The 19950-nt window shown below is 54.0% G+C and overlaps 2 protein-coding genes across 7 annotated transcripts in view; both read right to left on the reverse strand.

The window, feature by feature from the left end:
• Positions 1-59: 59 nt before the first annotated feature.
• Positions 60-2544, reverse strand: TMEM160 (transmembrane protein 160). The gene is made up of 3 exons (XM_055553094.1): positions 2297-2544; positions 888-980; positions 60-399 (listed from the first exon to the last, which is right to left on the reverse strand). Exons 1-3 carry the CDS (start codon positions 2502-2504, stop codon positions 134-136), a joined length of 567 nt encoding a protein of 188 aa, XP_055409069.1. The 5' UTR covers positions 2505-2544; the 3' UTR covers positions 60-133.
• A 12058-nt stretch (positions 2545-14602) lies between these two features.
• Positions 14603-19950, reverse strand: part of ZC3H4 (zinc finger CCCH-type containing 4) — a 38439-nt gene continuing 33091 nt past the window's right edge. For 4 of the 6 annotated variants that reach the window (XM_055551423.1, XM_055551427.1, XM_055551428.1 and 1 more), the window contains 2 exons: positions 19522-19770; positions 16847-18431 (listed from right to left, as the gene is read on the reverse strand). In XM_055551423.1, the coding sequence (XP_055407398.1) occupies positions 16912-18431; positions 19522-19770 (1769 nt within the window). In that variant the 3' untranslated portion in view covers positions 16847-16911. Of the gene's footprint in view, positions 16334-16846; positions 18432-19521; positions 19771-19950 lie in introns of those variants that run through there. The other 2 variants (XM_055551425.1, XM_055551429.1) reach the window with 2 other exon arrangements.

The raw sequence follows: 19950 nt of genomic DNA on the forward strand, positions 1-19950 counted from the left end.
CCTCCCCTCCCCCTTGGCTCAGCATCCCCACCAAAGAAACCACCACTCGGAATCTGGAATGCGGGAAGGGTCAGGTTTTAATCTCCCGGTCCTCCGGGCCAGGCTGGCCAGCGCCCGGCCGTTTCCCCATGGCTCACTCAGGTGGAGGCCGGCCTGCCTCATCAGGCCCTTCGGCCGTGGCGGTTCCGTCATCCTCGGGTACCAGTTCTACATCCAGCTCCAGCTGGCCCATGTAGAGGCCGACAGCACAAGCCCAGAGCAGGCCGGCGGCCAGCACGGCCCCCACGCCCGCGGCCGCGCCCCCCACCGAGAGCTGCATGGGCCCCCGCAGCGCCGCCAGGCCCACCACATAGGAGGCGCCACCCCATACCACGCATAGGCCGCCCAGCAGGAAGAAGCCTGTGGGACAGAGAGGGGGACCGGGGTCAGAGAGCCCGATCCTGGGGACCCAGGCGGGTTGGGGCCCCGAGGTGGCATTAGAAAGGGGATGGGGCGCACTCAAGGGCAGGGTGAGGGATAGTACAGAGCCAAGGTTGGGGACATGAGAGGGAATCAGAAGGGGTGGCTAGGGCTTGGAGCGGGGAGGCCTGTCTGAGAGCAAAGATAAGATGGGAGTGAGGGCAGCATGAGGGGCTGAGACAGGGACCCACATCTTTGCTGAGAAGTCAGATTGGAAAGGGCACGGACCCACAGCCCTGCCCTGAGCCACCCCATCTGGTGGGTCCGGTGCCCATGAGGTAGGGATGAGGTGGGGAGAAGGAGGACACTCACAAATGAAGGACGCACTTCTAGTGCGGGAAGCAGGAGGGGTTCATTTACTATGGGGGGGGTGACTGGGTGGGGCAGGACAGAGTCTAACTTGCGGGGTGCAGGGGGTCTACACTCACCGTAGGCAGCCTCCCGGCCCATGTCGCTCTGCATGAAGGAGATGACCCCGATGCCCGATGCCAGGAGGCCATTGCGGAACCACGAGAGGAAGGCTGGGGGTGGCGGCAGGGCAGAAAAGTCAGCGTCAGCCCAAACCCTGCCCTCAACCCCCCAGTCTGGATAGTCCAACCGAGGGGTGCCTCTTCATCCGACCACCCTGTGTGGCCCTAAATCCCCACCTTGTCTGGGCGGCCCACCTACCAAAGTCTATCTGCCCCAAACCCTCTCACGTCTCCATCTCCGAGTCCCTCCCACCCCAAACTTTGCAACACCAAAGATGCAAGACATGAGTTGAGGAGGATCTAGGATCAAAATTGCAGAACCTGAATCTGAGGACCTGATTCTGGAAAACATTGAGGGCAGGAAGAGAAGGGGGTGACAGAGGATGAGATGGTTGGATGGTATCACCGACTCAACGGACATGAGTTTGAGCAAGCTTGGGGAGATGGTGAAGGACAGGGAAGCCTGGCCCGCTGGCAGTCCCATGGGGTCGCAAAGAGTCAGATATGACTGAGGGACTGAACAACAAATCAGGACAGGAAGATCCCAAGAGGTCTTGTGGGTCAACGTCGTTGCCACACGTGATACCCCCATGGGCTCGCCCCGCCCCACTTCTTTCTCAGATCCCAACAAATTGTTACCCGCCCTCTTTCCCAGGCCTCTCTCCAGCCTTCCCTTCAGCTTTCTGAAACCTCACTGCTAGTGGGTATGCTCCTCCTCGATGTCATTCACATCCATTCAAGTCCCTGGTATGCCACTAGCGGGACTGGTCGGGTTACAATCCCCCCAACCCCTGTCCCATCCTGTATCTTGACCTCCTCTCCAATCAGGACCTCCAAGGCCCACGTGAAGCCCCGCCCCCTAAGCCAAGAGCACCACGCCCTCCAATCAGTAGAGAGGTTTTCTTCTATTGGTTGTTCCCTCTTCCAATCCGGAACTTCCCTCCTCTTCTGTGGGGCTCTACGCTCCCGCCTTATGCAGAGTGGTCCCCTAACCCGAACTGGCCCCTCCAACCAGGCCCCCTCTTGCATTCAACTCCCCCGCCCGTAGCCCTCTTTGGAAGCCTCTCCCATCTAGACAGCGCAGTTGGATAAGGCTCCCTGTCCTGGCCCGACCAACCTCTCCAATTCCTACTGCAACCCATAAACCAGACCCACCGTCCCATCCGCAAGCCCTTCTCCTGTGCGCACAGACTGCGCTCCTACTGCCAGCCGCTTCCCTGCGCTTACACGGAAGCCCTTCTCCCTTCTAAGCTCGGGCCCCGTTTCCAGCAGAAATCCCACCCCCATCCTCCACTCGTGCGCGCGGGCAGGTTGGCTAGGCGGAACCCCTTCTCCCATCCAGGCTGACCCCAGCTCCAGCCCCAGACCTGTCTCATGCGCCTTCCGGAGGAGCCAGGCGTCTGCGCGGTCCAGCTCGGACACGGGCGGCGGCGAAGCCCCAGCGCGGGGGCCATGGCCAGGGGCAAAGGACCCCCGGGCGCCCCCGCTCCGGGGCCGCGGAGGCGGCAGCAGCGCCCCCCGGAAGCGGAGTCGGGCAAGGCGGGCGGCTCGAGCCCACCACCAGCCGCCTCCCATGGTTCGCACTACGGCCGCCGAGCCCCGCCCCGCCCCATGGGCCGCCCGTAGGCTGAAGTACACGTCACTCAGGCTTAGCCGCCTATCTATTGGTTGTCCGCGCGCCACTCAGGACCAGTGCGCACTGTCCACTGGTCGAAATGGTGGTGATCCCTCCTCTGTCATCTGTGCCGGTATTGTGCGTCCCACCTTGCTTCGGGGATGGACTGCGAATCCCAGCGTTCATTGCATCGAGGGAAGGCCTGTCTTCAGAAGCTGGAGGCGCAATGTCTTTCGGGACTTGTAGTTTTTATTAATAACAATTCTAACGGTCAAAAAATCAAAACTCGTGGTACTTAATGTAGAACGTTTGCAAAATCTCGAAGACTCCAAAGGAGAAAGTAAAACTCATCACCGATCCCACCAATGAGCGGTTACTGGTAATATTTTGTTGTATTCCTATCCCGTCTTTTTTCTAGACGGGTGTAAAAGATTGCCGTTAGACAACTTAATTTTTTTCATGTAACAGTCAATAATGAACACTGACCAGTGGCACTGAATATTTTCCCACGGCATAATTTTTTTAATTTAAAAATATTATTTATTTTGAACACAAGATGCAGGTTACAAAGTGCATCTACTGAAAAGAAACACACAGTACCTCCGTGGGGATCTAGTGGTTAAGAATCCGCGTTGCAATGCAGGGGACGTAGGTTCGATCCCTCAACGCAGGTTGAGATCCCACCTGCCACAATTAGGACCTCTTGCAGCCAAGTAAATTTAAAAGAATAGATGACCCCAGTGATCTTCACATTTTGTATACAGTCACTCCCCACATCAAATCAGGGCTGGTCTGTGTGACCAGTTGAATGCTGTGGAAGTGACAGTGTGACTTCAAGACTGGATCTTTTAGGTCCTTTATGACTTCCACCTTGTTCTCTCCAATCACCTTTTCTGTGGGAAACCAGCTACTGCATTTCGAGGATACTCAAGCAGCTTTGCGGAGAGGCTCACGTGGAGAGGAACTGAGGCTCCCTACAAACATTCAGCAACAGCATGCCAGCCACACGAGTGAACTTAATTGGAAGTGAACCCTCCAGCCCCTATCAAATCTTTGGGTGATCCCGGCCCCAGCCCAAGGTCATGGGAGACCCCGAGCCTGAACGACCCAGTTAACTCACTTCTGTAGGATTCCTTTTTTTTTCCCTCATCACACATGTGGGATCTTAGTTCCCCAATCAGGGACTGAACTCATGCCTGCTGCATTGGAAGCAGGGAGTCTTAACCGCTAGACCACCCGGGAATTCCTCAGATGTTTTAAATGAGCATCTAGTGATGTCTCTCCCAGCTTAAACCCTCCCATGAAGGGGAAGACCTTCCACAGCTTTCCATTGCCCTCCTACCAAAACCATGACTACACGACCTGCTGGGCCAGGCCCCTCTTGCCCTCTGCTCCTTCATCTCCCACTGGGAAGAGCTTGGATTTTATGGAGGGAGAGGCAGATTGGGGGTTAAACTTGGGGAGGGAGTTCAAATAGGCTGATAGTCTAAAAGATAGTCTGACTGCTGGCAGTGAACAAGCATTAAATGGGCTTAAATGGGAACTGAAAATATTTGAAACACATTATTCACATTCTTGGCTGGTGAGATGGTTTAGGCAGATTGTGAGAGGGGGAAAAATTAAATACCAGAAAGGGTCAGAGCAGAGAAAACAAATCATTTTTAAAGAGACAGAGCTGGCCAGTGGCCTCTGCACTTGTGATTAGATCAGTGGTTCTAATACGAATCATCCAGGAACTTTGTTAAGACAAACATTAATGCTCCAGCCGCACTCTGGAGCCACGCCACCAGGACCTGTGGATTGGAGGGTGGGACCAGGCAATGGTGGCCTTTTACAGTGAATATATTAATATTTTTATTCACCACAAGAAAAGAAATGATAATTACGTAATGCGATGGAGGTGCTCCAAGATAGCAGTAGTAATCATACTGCAATGTGTAATTGTATGTACAGATCATTGTGTGTCAAATTATCATAGTTACAATACAATCTCATACAGTATTCTATGTCAATTATAGCTCCATTAAAATATATATATATAATTTTTTTTTTTTTTTTTTTTTTGCTGCATCACTTGGCTTATAGGAATTTAGTTCCTGGACCAGGGATTGAACCTGGGCCCTCCTCGGCAGAGTCCTAACCAGTGGACCACCAGGAATTCTCTTAAAATTTTTTAATAAAATAATTGTACTTATTTATTTTTGGCTGTGCCGGGTCTTTGCTGCTCCTCGGGCTTTTTCTTGAGTTGTGGTGCTCAAGCTTCTCATTGTGGTGGCTTCTCTTGTTGCTGAGCACAAACTTAGGGCACGTGGGCTCAGCAGTTGTAGCTCCCAGGCTCTAGAGCACAGGCTCAGTAGTTGTGGCTCCTGGTCTTAGTTGCTCCGCAGCATGTGGGATCAAACCCATGTCCCCTGCCTTGGCAGGTGGATTCTTTACCCCCGAGCTACCAGGGAAGCCCTAAAATTTGTTTTAAAAGAATATATTTGTATCAAGAACTGATTAGACGTCAGGGACTGTTCCAACATCTCTGGACACAATAGTGAATTCAATGAACCAAAGAGATAAACAAGAGGTAAAGAATCAGCTTTGGTGGCAGGCCATTTCAGAACATGGAGGTGGATTACAACGGCATATTGTGAAGCCCATAGATCAGCCATTTATTCAGGTCGTCCTTGAACAAGATTTCAATATTTTGTCCAACGAGGTGTTCATGGCTCATTTCTCACCCTCTGTTTTGCTCTGAGCAAGCTTAAGTCTGGCTTCTCTTCTCCCCACTCGCCCTCAAATATAGTTTCCCTCGCCTCCTGAGGACTGAAAAGTGGGACGGGCCCCCTTGTCAGCTTCTCCTGAGAACTGCTGACCCATAGAAGACACACTTCCTGAGTGTTTTGCCAACCACGGTGGTTACTTTTCCTCAACTAAGCAACTTCCCCTTTATGGGGAACCCCTCTTACCATAGACAAGTAAAGACTTTTTCTGTTTGATTCTGAGAAGCTTGCATATTTCTGAGCTCAGAGCATTCTCCTTACTGCAAGTGGGCTTTTTGAATAAAGTTATCTCAGTCCAGAGTTGTTTTTATTTGACATCTCCATGAAGTTCTCTGGCATTCTTCATTTGGCTACTTCCTGGTTTTTTAATTGCTCTTGGGAAGCTTATCTGATTTTTCTGTTAATTTCCTGATTGGTTACTGCTTGTATATAGTATTTTTCTTGACTAAATGCACCTCTCCACATTATATCCTCCCACACCTAGGTATTCTCTTCCTTGTAAAAATAACTTCAAGGATGTATTCCAGAAAGTGAAGAGATGAACCCAGAGAAGAGGAGGTGGTGGGTTGTGAGGGTTTTCTACATGAAGGATCAGGTCTCCCTGTGACAATCCGAATAACTTGGTTTATGAGATTCTGGGTAATCTTTTTTTTTTCCCTATCTTTTGGCCATGGAGGATCTTAGCTCCCCAACCAGGGATCAAACCCCGTTCCCCCTGCAGTGGAAGTGCAGCGTCTTAACCACTGGACTGCCAGGAAAGCCCCTATGAGATTCTGGATAATACTTATTTTCTTCTTCCCATTTTGGGGGGATTTTTCAAAAGATTTTACCATGAAGATTGCTTTTGTAAGCTGGGGTGGCTGAGTGGAAGGGCAGAAGTGTCATTTGGGTTTCTTTTCCCCAGCTTTATTGAGATATAATTAGAGTATATGTTTGTGTTTAAGATGCACAAAGTGATGATTTGATATGCAATATATATTAAGAAGTGAGTACCTCATTATAAGGTTAGCTAGAGTTGTCTCATTGGAAAAGACTCTGATGCTGGGAGGGATTGGGGGCAGGAGGAGAAGGGGACGACAGAGGATAAGATGGCTGGATGGCATCACCGACTTGATGGACGTGAGTCTGAGTGAACTCCGGGAGTTGGTGATGGACAGGGAGGCCTGGCCTGCTGCGATTCATGGGGTCGCAAAGAGTCGGACACGACTGAGCGACTCAACTGAACTGAACTGAACTGAACACCTCCTTCACTTCACATGGGTACCACTGTTTTTTTTTTTAACGTGTGGTGAGACCATTTAAGATCTACTGTCCTGGGACTCCCCTGGTGGTCCAGTGGCTAAGATTCCTCACTCCCAATGCAGAAGGGCCCGAGGTTCAATCTCTGGTCAGGGAACTAGATCCCACATGCCAAAACTAAAGATCCCGCATGCCACAACAAAAATCAAAGATGCTGCATGCCACAACTAAGACCTGGTGCAGCCAAATAAGTAGATATTAAAAGAAAAAATCTACCGTCCTAGCAATCTTCAGGTGTACGATACAGCGCTGTTACCCGGACTCACCACGCATTGGGTCCCCAGAATGCATTCATCTTCTAACTGGAAGTTTGTGCCTGTTGAGGACCTTCACCTGTTTCCCAAGAAACGTCATTCTGAAAGCAGAACTGTCAGAGCAGGCCAAGCCACAGGAGCAGCTGGGCCCTTCCCAGTGTCCCCAGAGCTCTTCCGTTCCCTACAGCTTCAGTGTCCTATGCCTCTCCGAACCTGGATGCCCCTGGGTGGACACTGACCTTCCGTCCACTTCTGGAGAAGCAGCTGTTGGAGTAAGAGATGTGAGGAGACGAGATGGAGGGGTTTGAAGGCTCTGGATGGGACCTCTGTTCTCCCTGCCTCTCAGACCCCGCTGAGTTGTACATCCATCTTTCTGCTGGAAGCAACTCCCCTTTCTGACCTCATGTCTACGCCAGCAAACTGCCCCTCCCTCCACCTTGGTGTCTTCCTCTGGGATTCTTGGGGGTTCCCTCACACAGTCCCTTCCTTTCCCTCCCACTTCCTTGGCCTCCAACCCACCAAGGATCAAGACTCTCCTTTACTGTGTCCATGCTCACGCTCAGTTGATCAGTCATGTCCGACTCCTTGCAACCCCTTGGACTGTAGCCCACCAGGCTCCTCTGTCCATGGGATTCTCCAGGCGAGAATACTGGAGTGGGTTGCCGTTTCCTTCTCCAGGGATATTCCCAACTCAGGGATTGAACTCAAGTCACCTGTGTCTCTTGCATTGGAAAGGGGATTCTTTACCACTGAGCCACTGGGGGAATCTCCACTCACCTGAGAAATTGTCCTGCTACATTAATTTGGTTAGAACAAGAGACCTTTTCTGCCACTTGCTAGAAAATGGTCATTAGTTTACAAACCTATGATTTCCATGTAAATGAGCCCCCTTTACTTGTGATGTCCTTGTTCAGTGAGAAACCTGCATGACTGTACAAGACAATCCTATGTCCTGTACACCTGCCGGGAGATCAGAGAGCTGTGTCCTTCCGGGACACCCATGCCTCCACTCACTCCCTCTCCAGGCTTTCCTTTGGGGCTCACCTCCCACAAGATACGGTCTGTGCTTTTGGCACTTAGATGCCCGCTGGCATGGAGCACTGGCTATTTGTCTTAACAAGGCCCTACATGAAGACACATCAGGTCTCCATGAGGTGTATGAGCACAGACAGAAGACTGGATAAAGTGAGCTGTGTCAGGAAGAGTGAAGTAGAGTTCCTTCCAGGGAAGACGCAGAGCCCGCTCTGATAATTCCTGGGACCTGCCGGGAAGAAAGGGAGGGTTAAGCAGGGCTTAGGGAGAAGGAGTCATCTCCCCCTCTCCTCTACCAGCTTGTCCTATCTCCTCTTTACTGCTGAGCCTCCTCGATAGTTGGGTTGTGACTCTGAGGACACAACAAAGTGAGGGCTGGGTCCCCTGCAAGAGTGGCAGCCCACACAGCAGAAGTCTTCACAGCGCCCCTCAAAGACAGCCCCAGGACATGAGGAAGACAGTCGGTGTGTCTTAGACCCACGCTCGCTCCTATGCCTTCCTCTCTGCATCTGGGGCTAGAAGCCTGCAAACGATTTCTCTGTCTCTTTGCCAGCTGATTTCCTATTGGTTTCTGGCAGTTGGAAGGCAGTAAAAAATAAAAACTGGAGGAGGTAATGGGACAATCCACTCCAGTATTCTTGCTTGGAGAATTCCATGGACAGAGGAGCCTGGTGGGCTATAGTCCGTGGGGTCACACGGAGACGGACGTGACTGAAGTGACTTGGCACACACACACACACACACACACACACACACAGAAGTCTTTTCCCCCCTTGCTTTTGGCAGTGCCCTGAGAGAGAGCTGCCAAGCTGAGACTTCAGGGGTCCAGCCTGGTTCCTACTTTGGCAACAGAGCAGTCGCAGTCTCTAGGTGACACCACAGTACAGGATCTTAGTTCCTTGATCAGGGATTGAACCCAGGCCCTCTGCAGTGAGAGCATGGAGTCCCAACCACTTGACTGCCAGGGAACTCCCTACCCCATCATTTTCTTGTAACGCCGACCCTAGGAATTCTAGCAGCTTCCTGCAGCTACTAATCAGTGGTAACCTGATTATGCCTCTTTTACCCTCCAGCCTTTCCAGCCTCTTGGTGTCCAATTCCCTAATTATATTTCCCCTAGCTTAAATGCCTGGAGTGGTTTCAGTTTTCCTGATCAGATACTGATGAAGAGGAAAGGAAGAGCATTGCTCTGGATTTCTCTGATGACCCTGGCATCTCTTCCTTGGAGCTGCTCTCTCCCCAAGATGACTCTGGAGCTAGACTGTCTGTATTTGGAGCCTGACTTTGCCACTCAGTAGCTATTGATCTCCCACTCCAGTACTCTTGCCTGGAAAATCCCATGGATGGAGGAGCCTGGTGGGCTGCAGTCCATGGGGTCACTGAGGGTCGGACAAGACTGAGTGACTTCACTTTCACTTTTCACTTTCATGCACTGGAGAAGGAAATGACAACCCACTCCAGTGTTCTTGCCTGGAGAATCCCAGGGACGGGGGAGCCTGGTGGGCTGCCGTCTATGGGGTCACACAGAGTCGGACACGACTGAAGTGACTTATTAGTAGCAGCAGCAGCAGCTATCCATCTAGGACAAGTTGCTTAGTCTTCCCGGGCCTCAGTTTCCTTATCTGTGAAATGGGAACATAATAAGACCAACTTCATGGAGCTGTGACAATTTTTCAATGCATGCAAAGCCACCCAGCACAGAGCCAACACTGACTCACGTGTTCTGTGTGCATGTGTTAGTCACTCAGTCGTGTCTGACTTTTTGTGACCCCACAGACTGCAGCCTGCCAGGCTCCTCTGTCCATGGAATTCTCCAGGCAAGAATACTGGAGTCTCCTGCATTGCAGGTGGATTCTTTACCACTGAGCCACCAGGGAAGCCCCAAACTTAACTTATATTAACCAAAAAAGAAAATTTAGCGCCCCAGTTTCACTGGCCACAGTTTCAGTGCTCAGTGGCCACATGTGCCCAGTGGCTGCCATATTGGACTACATGGAGAGAGAGCATTTTCACCACTGTGGAACATTCTAGGGGGCAGTGCTGGTTGAGAGAATAAGACTCGGAGAATGAGATGTCATGGTATTTGAAATTCGAAGAGCAGCCTGAAAGTAAGGGGGAGGGAAGGGAGCAGGAAGTTGACAAGAAGTACCTAAAGTTGACGTATCTTGAGAGAAACAGAGTAACCACCAGAAGAAATAAAGAATGTGAAAGTTTTTGCCTTTCACTGAGCTACTGGAGATATGCTAGAAGGGATACAATGCGTGCTATGAACTGAATTGTCTTCCAAATATTGATATGCTGAAGCCCTAACTTTTAAGGAAGTAATTAAGGTTCAATAAAGCCATAAAGTGGGGCCCTGATCCAATAGGATTAGGATCTTTAGATGAGATGCCAGTTTTCTCCCTCTCTCCGCCCAACCAACCCTCATTCCCTGGATCCCACCCTCCACCCCTGTCAGCTCACTCATTGGCTGGAGCAGGCAGTAGAGGCGCGGCCTCCACGCAAACCGGTGGCGTATTTCCAGACGCAGCAACTCACATTTTAAGACAACGACGCTCCCTGCAGCGAGGGATCCAGGCCACCACACCTCAGCAGTTGGCGATGTAGCCCGTGGCACGGCACCTGCAAACAGTGAGGGACGCCCGGGAGCACTTGGGCTGGAGGGCTGGGGCTGACGTGGAAAACAGGCGTGCTGGGTCTCCAAGTAGTTCCAACTCGCCGCCTACTGGACACACAGTGGAAATGCACCTCCTGATGCCCTTGAAAAAGCTGCCTTAAAACTCAACATTCAGAAAACTAAGATTATGGTCCCATCACTTCACGGCAAATAGATGGGGAAACTGGGAACAGTGTCAGACTTTATTTTCTTGGGCTCCAAAAATCACTGCAGATGGTAACTGCAGCCATGAAATTAAAAGACGCTTGCTCCTTGGCAGAAAAGCTATGACCAACCTAGACAGCATATTAAAAAGCAGAGACATTACTTTGCTGACAAAGGTCTGTCTAGTCAAAGCTGTGGTTTTTCCAGTAGTCATGTATGGATGTGAGAGTTGGACCATAAAGAAAGCTGAGCACCAAAGAACTGATGCTTTTGAACTGTGGTGTTGGAGAAGACTCTTGAGTGTCCCTTGGACAGCAAGGGGATCAAACCAGTCAATCCTAAAGGAAATCAGTCCTGAATATTCATTGGAAGGAGTGATGCTGAAGCTGAAACTCCAATACTTTGGCCACTTGATGCGAAGAACTGACTCATTGGAAAAGACCCTGATCCTGGGAAAGATTGAAAACAGGAGAAGGGGAAGGCAGAGGATGAGATGGTTAGATGGCATCACCAACAGGATGGATATGAGTTGGAGCAAGCTCCGGGAGTTGGTGATGTACAGGGAAGCCTGGTGTGTTGCAGTCCATGGGGTCGCAAAGAGTCGGACACGACAGAGCAACTGAACTGAACTGACTGATGCCCTTGAAGTGAGGCTGGCTTCCAGACTTGCTTAGCTAAGGAAACAGCAGAACTGAAGTCCTTGACTGTGGGGAAGAAGCACTTTAGAGCTGGTGGGTTCTTCTCCACTTCCCCCACCATTGCCAAGTTTTCCCAGGGGTGGTGCTTCAGCCAATGTGGGTCCCTGGGTGACTGTGACGAGCAGAGCCCCCTGCTGACCTGTGGATGAGCCACTGAGACCTGGGAGTCACCTGGGAGACCTGGTTGGCTCAGCAGTAAAGAATCTGCCTGCAATGCAAGGGACCTGGGTTCGATCTCTGGGTTGGAAAGATCTCCTGGAGAAGGGAACAGCTACCCACTCCAGTATTCTTGTTTGGGAAATCCCATGGGCAGAGGAGCCTGGTGGGCTGCAGTCCATGGGGTTGCAAAAAGTTGGACACGACTGAGCAACTAAACAGAAACTTGAATACAAGCTCTTCTCTGCCCATATCTGGAACACAGCCTTCAAGGCTCTCCAGGGCCTGCTAACCTTCCAAGCCCCAGGTGCCATCTGCCTTCTCTTTGCAGACTTCATTCCAGCCAATGGGTCATCCCTGTTAGAGCCTGGTGCCGACCACAGGATCTGGTCTGGAGAAGGTCCACGCGTTAAAGACGAATGATGCCTGTATCACCACTGCGGCTTCCAACAACTCCTGCACCGTCTTCCCCCTGCACGAGCCCCACGAGCATGTTCACCTTCCAAGTAGCCACGTGCTTGGCCAAGGATGCTGGATCTTTGACGTCTAAGAACCAGACGTGAGACCTCTGTTGCCCTCTTGCTGTGGACCAAGGTAGGGAGGAGCACACAATCTGAGCCTGCCAAAGTGACTGGGCAGAAGCCTGAGGGGCTTCTGGGAAGCAGTTCCTTGCCCCTTGTTGCTCCCTCGGTAAGTCGTGTCCAGCTCTTTGCGACCCCATGGACTGCAGCACATCCCACTTCCCGCTCCTTCACCATCTCCTGGAGTTTGCTCAAAGTCATGTCCAGTGATTCGATGATGCCATCCAACTATCTCATCCTCTGCCGCCCCCCTCGCCTCCTGCCCTCAACCCTTACCAGCATCAGAGTCTTTTCCAATGAGTCAACTCTTTGAATTAGGTGGCCAAAATACTGGAACTTCAGCTTCAGCATCGGTCCTTCCATTGAATACTCTGGGTTGATTTCCTTTAGGATTGACTGGTTTGATTACCTTGCAGTCTAAGGGACACTCAAGAGGCTCCTTTAGCATCACAATTTGAACGCATCAATTCTTCAGCACACAGCCTTCTTTATAGTCCAACTCTCACAGCCACACATGACTACTGGAAAAACCATAGGTTTGACTAGATGGACCTTTGTCAGCAAAGTGATGTCTCTGCTTTTTAATACACTGTCTAGGTTGGTCATAGCTTTCCTTCCAAGGAGTAAGTGTCTTTTAATTTCATGGCTGCAGTCACCACCTGTAGTGATTTTGGAGCCCAAGAAAATAACATCTGTCACTTTTTCCACTTTTTCCCCATCTATTAGTCATGAAGTGATGGGACTGGATGCCACAATCTTTGCTTTTCGTCGAGTTTTAAGCCAGCTTTTTCACTTCTCCTCTTCCACCTTCATCAAGAGGCTCTTTAGTTCCTTTGCTGTCTGCCATGAGAGTGGTAAAATCTGCCTTCTGCGGTTGTATATACATCTCCTGGGAATCGAGTCCAGCTTGTGATTCATCCTGCCCTGCATTTCGCATGATGTGCTCTGCATGTAACTTAAATAAGCGAGGTGACAATCAGTATACAGCTTTGTCATACTCCTTTCTCAATTGTGAACCTGGCTCATAGATACACGGGAAGGTTCTTTTCTGCTTCTCTGCTTGGCTGCATGAGGAGGTAAAGGCTGGAAGCCCCTCCAGCCGTCTTGCCATCACAAAGGGTGCTGCCGTCCCAGACCAGCAGTGTGGAAGAGGGGCTGAACCTGGGTGAATTCAGAGTTCACCTGGACTTTACCAAGCCTGGACCCGCCCTGCCAACCCTCTTACCTGGGATGATGGGTTCCTGCCTGTCGAAGGTAGCTGAGGGGGAGTCCTGAGTTACAGGTGAAATCGGCCATACTCAATGTGGATGAATTAGAAACACTCCAAATATCGGACCCCAGATTTATTTATTTTTGGCTGTGCTGGTTCTTCATTGCTGTATAGGCTTTTCTCTAGTTGCAGCGAGCAGGGACTCCTCTCTAGTTTCGGTGCATGGCTTCTCATTGCAGTGGCCTTTCTCGTGGTGGAGCACAGGTTCTGGGGCTCTAGGGCACTTGGACTTCAGTAGTTGCAACTCCTGGGCTCTAAAGCACAGTCTTAATAATTTGTGGTGCATGGGCTTAGCTGCTCTTTGGCATGTGGGATTTTCCTGGATTGGGGATGGAACTGGTATCTCCTGGGTTGACAAGCAGAGTCTTTACCACTGAGCCTCCAGGAAGCCCCACAAGTTTGATTTTAGCTGAGTGAGACTCATGTCACATTTCTGACTCCCAGCACTGTAAGGTATCAAGTTCGTTTTTTTTTTTATTTCACTGTTTCTGATTTAAACCACTTGGCTTGTATAATTTATATGGCAGTCATGGAAAACTGAGAGAGGCCCATCAAAACACAGAAACCAAATTAAGTCCCGAGAAGACGTGGCTACCCTCCAGGCCAAGACCTGCTCCCGTCTCTCCCTCGCAGAGCATGACCCCAGGTTAGCAAGAGGGGAATCTGTGAGTCCACTAAAACCCACAGCTGTGGAGGCTGGAAGTCCAAGGTCAAGTGGCAGCAGACTCAGTATTGGGCGAACACCCTCTTGCCGGATGGCTGTCTTCACGCCGCACCTTCACACAATGGAAGGGGTGAGGATACTCTGTGGGGTTTCTTTAAAATGGCACTAATAACTTTCACAAAGGCTTCATCCTCCTGACCTCCCAAAGGCCCCACCTCCAAACCCTGTTGTCTTGGGCAAACAGATTTCCACAGGGGAATTTTGAGGCGACACAAATGTTCAATCTACAGCAGTCAGGACCCCTGTTTAAGCCAGCCCCATGGTCCTGAGGTCAGCCCTGGCCTCTTCTGTGATCCGCGTGGGTCGCCGGTGTCCAGAGCTGGAGCCGGGGGAAGCGGAGGCTGTCTGGCCGCTGAGGACAGACCCTGGTTGCAAGGCTGCGCCCCCCACCCCCTTGTCATCTCTGGGGCAAAGGGTGCTGGGGGCAGCAGAGAGAGACAAGATCCGTAGATTAGTTGTTTTTTTTTTTAAAATAACTGCATCCTTTAATGGCAGTAATACAATTATTGGATTAAGAGACCACAGGAGAAAGGACAGGTGGTGTTTCTGGAAGACAGATATGGAGTACAAAAAGGGGGCGGAATAGAGTCATGCGACGATCATTGTAAAAATACAGTACGTTATATACATATTTGCACCGTCAACTTTCAACTCTGAAATAGTATTTACACTTTTGTTACAATCCTGGTTAGAGAACAATTTATTTTTTTTCTTTAAAAGCTCGGCCTGATGGCAAATGAAAATTTTGGGTGAATTCATAGTCCCATGAGGTTCTTAGGCTGAATGTTCCAAGAGGAGGGTTCCAGCTTCTATTTCATCCACAGATTTCAGTTTTAAAAAAGTATTTCATTTCGCTTCTACAAAAGAAAATTCTCAAAGGAGGGGAAAAAAAAACCAAACAACCCAACACCCAACCACAGCCACACTGCGTATTCTTTCTTATATTACAAACACCAGGGGCTGCAGCCCTCTGCTTTGAGGCCAACACTGGTGGCTGAAGAAAAATCTCATTAATGATTGTTAAAAAAAAAAAAAAAAAAAAACAGAAAAAGACACAAAGACAAACCAAACCCCCCTGATCATGGCGCTCTGACCCTGTGGGGGTGCCTCCCCAGCCCTTGCTTCTGGTACCAGACTCTACGACTGTTCCTTTTCTGGGGAGGGGGTGTGGGACCTTCTTTAACCTCCCACCCCAGGGAGGTGGGAGGGGCAACCCTCTGGCTGGCTGGGACACCAGGCTTCCTCATTATTAGCAGGAAGTCAGCGCTCTTAAGCGAGGTGGCCGAGATGGCAGGATGAGGAGCGAGGCAGGAGTGGGCGGGCATGTGTGGGAACACAGGCCGTGTCCAGCTCCCCAGGTCACGGCGTGGGCCTCTTCTGGGCTCTGTGGACAGGACAGGAGCTCAGCCAGGGTCCTGGGGGCAGTGGGGAGCCCAGGGCAGCCCTTTAGGCTCCCTTCCCGGCTCAGCCGGATAGATGAGAAGAGCAGGTCGCGGGCTGTGGGGTCCTTGCCCCGCTCACAGCTGGGGTCCGGTCACCCTCCTGGCCCTGGCCAGCTTCCCACCGTGTCCTCACCCACTTCCTGGACGTGGCCATAAAGCCAACACTGCACATGCCTCTGAACCCATGCCCCCTTTGGCTTGGAAGAAAACCAAACACACCAAAACCACGGGCCCTCAAGGTACACTATGAGGAGGTGTGGAGAGAGGGCGATGCTTTGCCAACCACCACCCCGGCTCCCTCCGTCGGGAGCATGGTGGCACAGCCACGCACGGATCCTTGAGCTGTCCCCAGAGGGGCCGGGGCCGGCACACTGGGCACATGACTCTGCCTTCCAGGGCCCAGGACAGAGCCTGGCATGCGGGGAGAAAGGTATGGCCACAAGACAGGGGCTAATACTGACGGAGAGCACGCGGTCTGCGGGGCCGCCGCCCCGCACCAGCCCTGCCGACTCCAGGTCCATCTCTCACCCCGGAGTCTTCTGCCGCAGGCTGGCGGGCGTGGGTTCACGGGTGAACTCTGGACAGAGGGGGGCGGGGGCAGGGGGGCCCTGCGGGTGAATCCAGACGAGACAGCAGTGGGAAAGGACTTTGTTTCTCCTGGCCCAGGCAGCTTCCAAAGGCTCTTCTTTCTTGATACTTCCTCGCTTCCACTGGCCCCTGAAGCGGGTCATCATGGCCTGCACGCTGCAGAGGAGACGCAGAAATGCCTAGACCTGCTTCCCCGCGGGGCCTGCCCGCCGTCTCGGCTCCAGCTCTTCTTGCTCATGCAACACTTCGTGCCTTCTCGACGCCTGCTGCTCCCTTCGTCCTGGGGGGTGGGGTGGGGGGGGCAGCAGGAGGAGGGGCCCAACTTTGCCCAGAAAACCCACCAGACCCCCAGCCACCAGACTGGGGCCCCAGCCTTTAAGGGAGTCCCTGAAAATCGGGCCCGGCCAGGCCAGGCGGAGTGCCAGCTGGGCTGAGGCCCAGGGGACTCGCGACTGCTCACATGCACGTGGAGGTTTTGTTGGAGGGCACCTAGCAGCCCCGCAGCACTGACCAGAAGTTAAAGATGGTTATATACAATTCATATGTTTTAAAGAAGATACTACTTAAAAAAAAACAAGATAGAGAGAGGAAAAAAGAAAACAGAATAGGAAGAAAGAAAAGAAAGAACACCCAAACCCCCTCCCCCCTCCCCCCAAGCCCCAACTCTGGTCGCTGCCCTTAAATATTGCCCTGGGAAGGGTGGGGTGCAGGGAGCGCCGGACTCCGGCTTAACACTACTGGCAGAAAGGGGAGGCGGTGGGGTCGAAGCCTTTAAACACATCTTTCAGGGACCCAGCGTCCTGCTCACCCTCTTGGGCTGGGCTGTTGCCAGCAAATGGGCTTCCGGAGCCCGTCTTGGGTGCCGGTTTCACGGTCCCGAAGAGGGTGGGCACGGGCAGGTTGTGCACGCCGGGCTGGGGCAGGCTGCCCTCTGCTGATGGGGCACCCACAGCGGCAGCGGGGGCCGCGGCGGCCTTGGGCCGGGGCCGGTTGTAACTGTTGTATCTGTCCGTGGCTGTGGCCCCGTCGGCCCCGGGCTTCCCGGACTCGGGCTGTTCCAGGGCGGACTTGCGGACAAATGGGGGCTCCTTGGCCTTGGCAGCAGCAGAGCTCCTGCCGTTGCCTTCAGGGCCCTTGGGCTGGGCGCCCGCGTCGGCGGTCGGCTCCGCGGCTTTGCCCCCGGCGTTGGGAGTCCTGGGGTCGTAGAGGCTGATGCCGCTCAGCACGCTGCTCTGGCCGCCCCCGCCGCCCTGGCCCAGGCCGCCAGCTGCCAGCACACGGGGGTCGTAGGGGGCGGTGGCTGGAGGGGAGGACTCCCCGCTGGGGCTGGCAGTTGGAGAGGGCACCTCGGCGGGGCCAGGTTTGGCTGCCCGGGAGGAGGCAGTGGAGGAGTCTGTGGGTTTCTGCAGCCGGGGGTCGGTGGGCGTCTTCCGCACTCGGGGGTCACTGGGCTTGTCGCCGGAGCCAGGGGTGGCCAAGGGGCCGGTGACGTTGACAGTCTTGAGGATGCGCGAGAGGAGCTCAAAGTCAGGCAGGCTGGAGCCGGCCGCACCAGCATCTGCAGAGTTGCCCGCGCGCTGCCGGGAGTTGGGGGGCCCCGAGGCGGCGGCGCGGTGTAGCCTGGGATCCAGCGCCGGCAGGGACTGCAGGGCGGCAGGCACGGGGGGCGCCGCCTCCTGCTTGGGCAGGGGCAGCGGGATCAGGTCCTCAGGGCTCCAGAGCACAGTGCGGGCGAAGCTGGGCCGGCTCAGGGTCACGTCCTTCTTGATGTGGCTGAACTGCTGCAGCTGTGACCGCGGGTCCCGCAGCGGGTGCCCAGGGAGCGGCTCCAGGGGAATGTTGACGGCCTTCTCCCGCAGGGCTCGCTCCCCTTCTTCTTCTTCCGCCGGGGATGGCCCAGACCCCTTGGAGCCCCCGGGACCGGCAGGGCTGGAATGCAAGCCGCCGTCGGGCTTGGAGCTGGGTAGGGAGCGAGCCAGTCGCGGGTCAGAGGGTCCAGTGTCACCTGGGCCTGACCCACTGGAAGCCTCGGCATGGCGAGAGAGCCTGGGGTCCCGGCTGAGGCGGGGGTCGGCCAGTCGGCCTCCCGTGGGGTGTCCCTTCTGGAGGCGGGGGTCCCCCAGCCCACTGCCGCTCAGCTCTCCAACAGAAGCCTGGGGCCGGCTGGACGTCTGCTGCCTCAGCGTCTTCAGGATGGAGGTGACGCTGCTCCCACCTTCATCCTCGTCGCTTGAGTACCAGTTTCCAGTGTCACCTGCGAGCGAGACACAGGCGCAGGGAGACGGTGAGTGGCCACCATACCTGCCGCCAGCCCTCTTGGATCCCACAGTAGCCTGCTCCCCACCTCTTATCTCTCAGAACCTCTATTTCTCTCGCTTAAAACACCTGCTGCTCACCCTCCCCATCACCACAGAATGGCATGAAGAGCCAGGGAGCTCAGGCCAAGCACGGAGCCTGGCAGGTCTCTGCCTATTGTGGACGGACCCTTCCCTGTGTATCGGCACCGAGCTAAGGACTTTGCCTTATTTGCCACAACCACCCAGGATACAGCGTTGTCACCACGCCCATTGGACAGATGAGAAAACAGAGGCACCGACACAGCACCCCGAGATCGGGGACAAAGCCAGGCCTGAGCTCAGACTCCTGAGCCCCAGGCTCCGGCGCTGCCTTCTCACCTGGGCAGACTCAGACCCTGCCACGGCAGACCCTGCTTTGAGTGCCCGTGAGCAGCAGCCGCCGCCTGGGCTCTCAGTGAGCTTGGGCTCCCAGACCCCTCACAGTGCTCCCGCATCCCAGGGCAGGCAGTCACCAGCTGTTAAGAGGCGGGGCCAGGTGAGCAGACGCAGAAGCTGGCCCATGTCCAGCCTCCTCGGCAGGTGCAGTTGGAGACCCCGGGGAGGGGACTGTCCCATTCTCACTGCCTCACTTGCTCCCCGGCTCCTGGCTGCACGCTCCAGATGCCTTTTCTGTCTGCCCCATTCCCCCCAAGGCAGATGCCACCAGGGCACCACTTGGCCCCACAAGACTCAACAGCTGAGGCGGGGACTGTTACTGGTCTGGTCAGTGACTGGCTTTCATCTCGGGGCTTCCCAAGGACACAGTCTGGGGAGCAGGGGCTGAGCGTCTCCCTCCAGCCTCCTCCGAGAGGGTGCGGTCTCCTCCAGGGACCAGCCCACTGCCCTCCTCCACGGGACCAGGGTCTCGCCCTTCTCCGCAGGAGTCCTCCCAGCCACAGGCTCCTAACTGATGCAGACCCCGGACCTAGGCACGCCCCACAGCTCCCCACAGGGTGGCCACGGCCCGCGCCCATCGGGGAGAGCCCTGCCCCGGGGGAGGACACGTGCCTTCCTCATTCTCCCGGTCCTGCTTGCTGCTCTCAGCCAGCCTCCTCGCTCTCTCCTCCTCCTGCTGCTTCTGCTGGATCCTCAGGTACAGGGCCCTCTGGGCCGAGGGCAGGAAGTCGGGGACACCGGCGCCCGGCTTCGGCCGGCCTGGGGGCCCTCCCTCAGAGAAGCTGTCTGGCTCCAGAGGGTGCTCGGGGAAGAGGTGCTCCCCAGGCTCCCCCGGCAGCTCTTCGTAGTGCCCGTAGTCCTCTGTGGCAGGGAAGAACCGAGCGTTCATGTCGGGAAGGGCCGTGCGGCACCAACTCCGACCCACCCGTGCCCTCAGCTGGAAAACCACCCCTGATGGCGATGGGTGAGAATGCACAGCCCACGCCCTCCTACCCTTCTGGGGAGGGGCCCTAGCAGTAGGGGACGGAGCAGCCAAAGGGG

The sequence above is a fragment of the Bubalus kerabau genome, chromosome 17 (genome assembly GCF_029407905.1).
Source record: "Bubalus kerabau isolate K-KA32 ecotype Philippines breed swamp buffalo chromosome 17, PCC_UOA_SB_1v2, whole genome shotgun sequence".
NCBI lineage: Eukaryota > Metazoa > Chordata > Mammalia > Artiodactyla > Bovidae > Bubalus > Bubalus kerabau.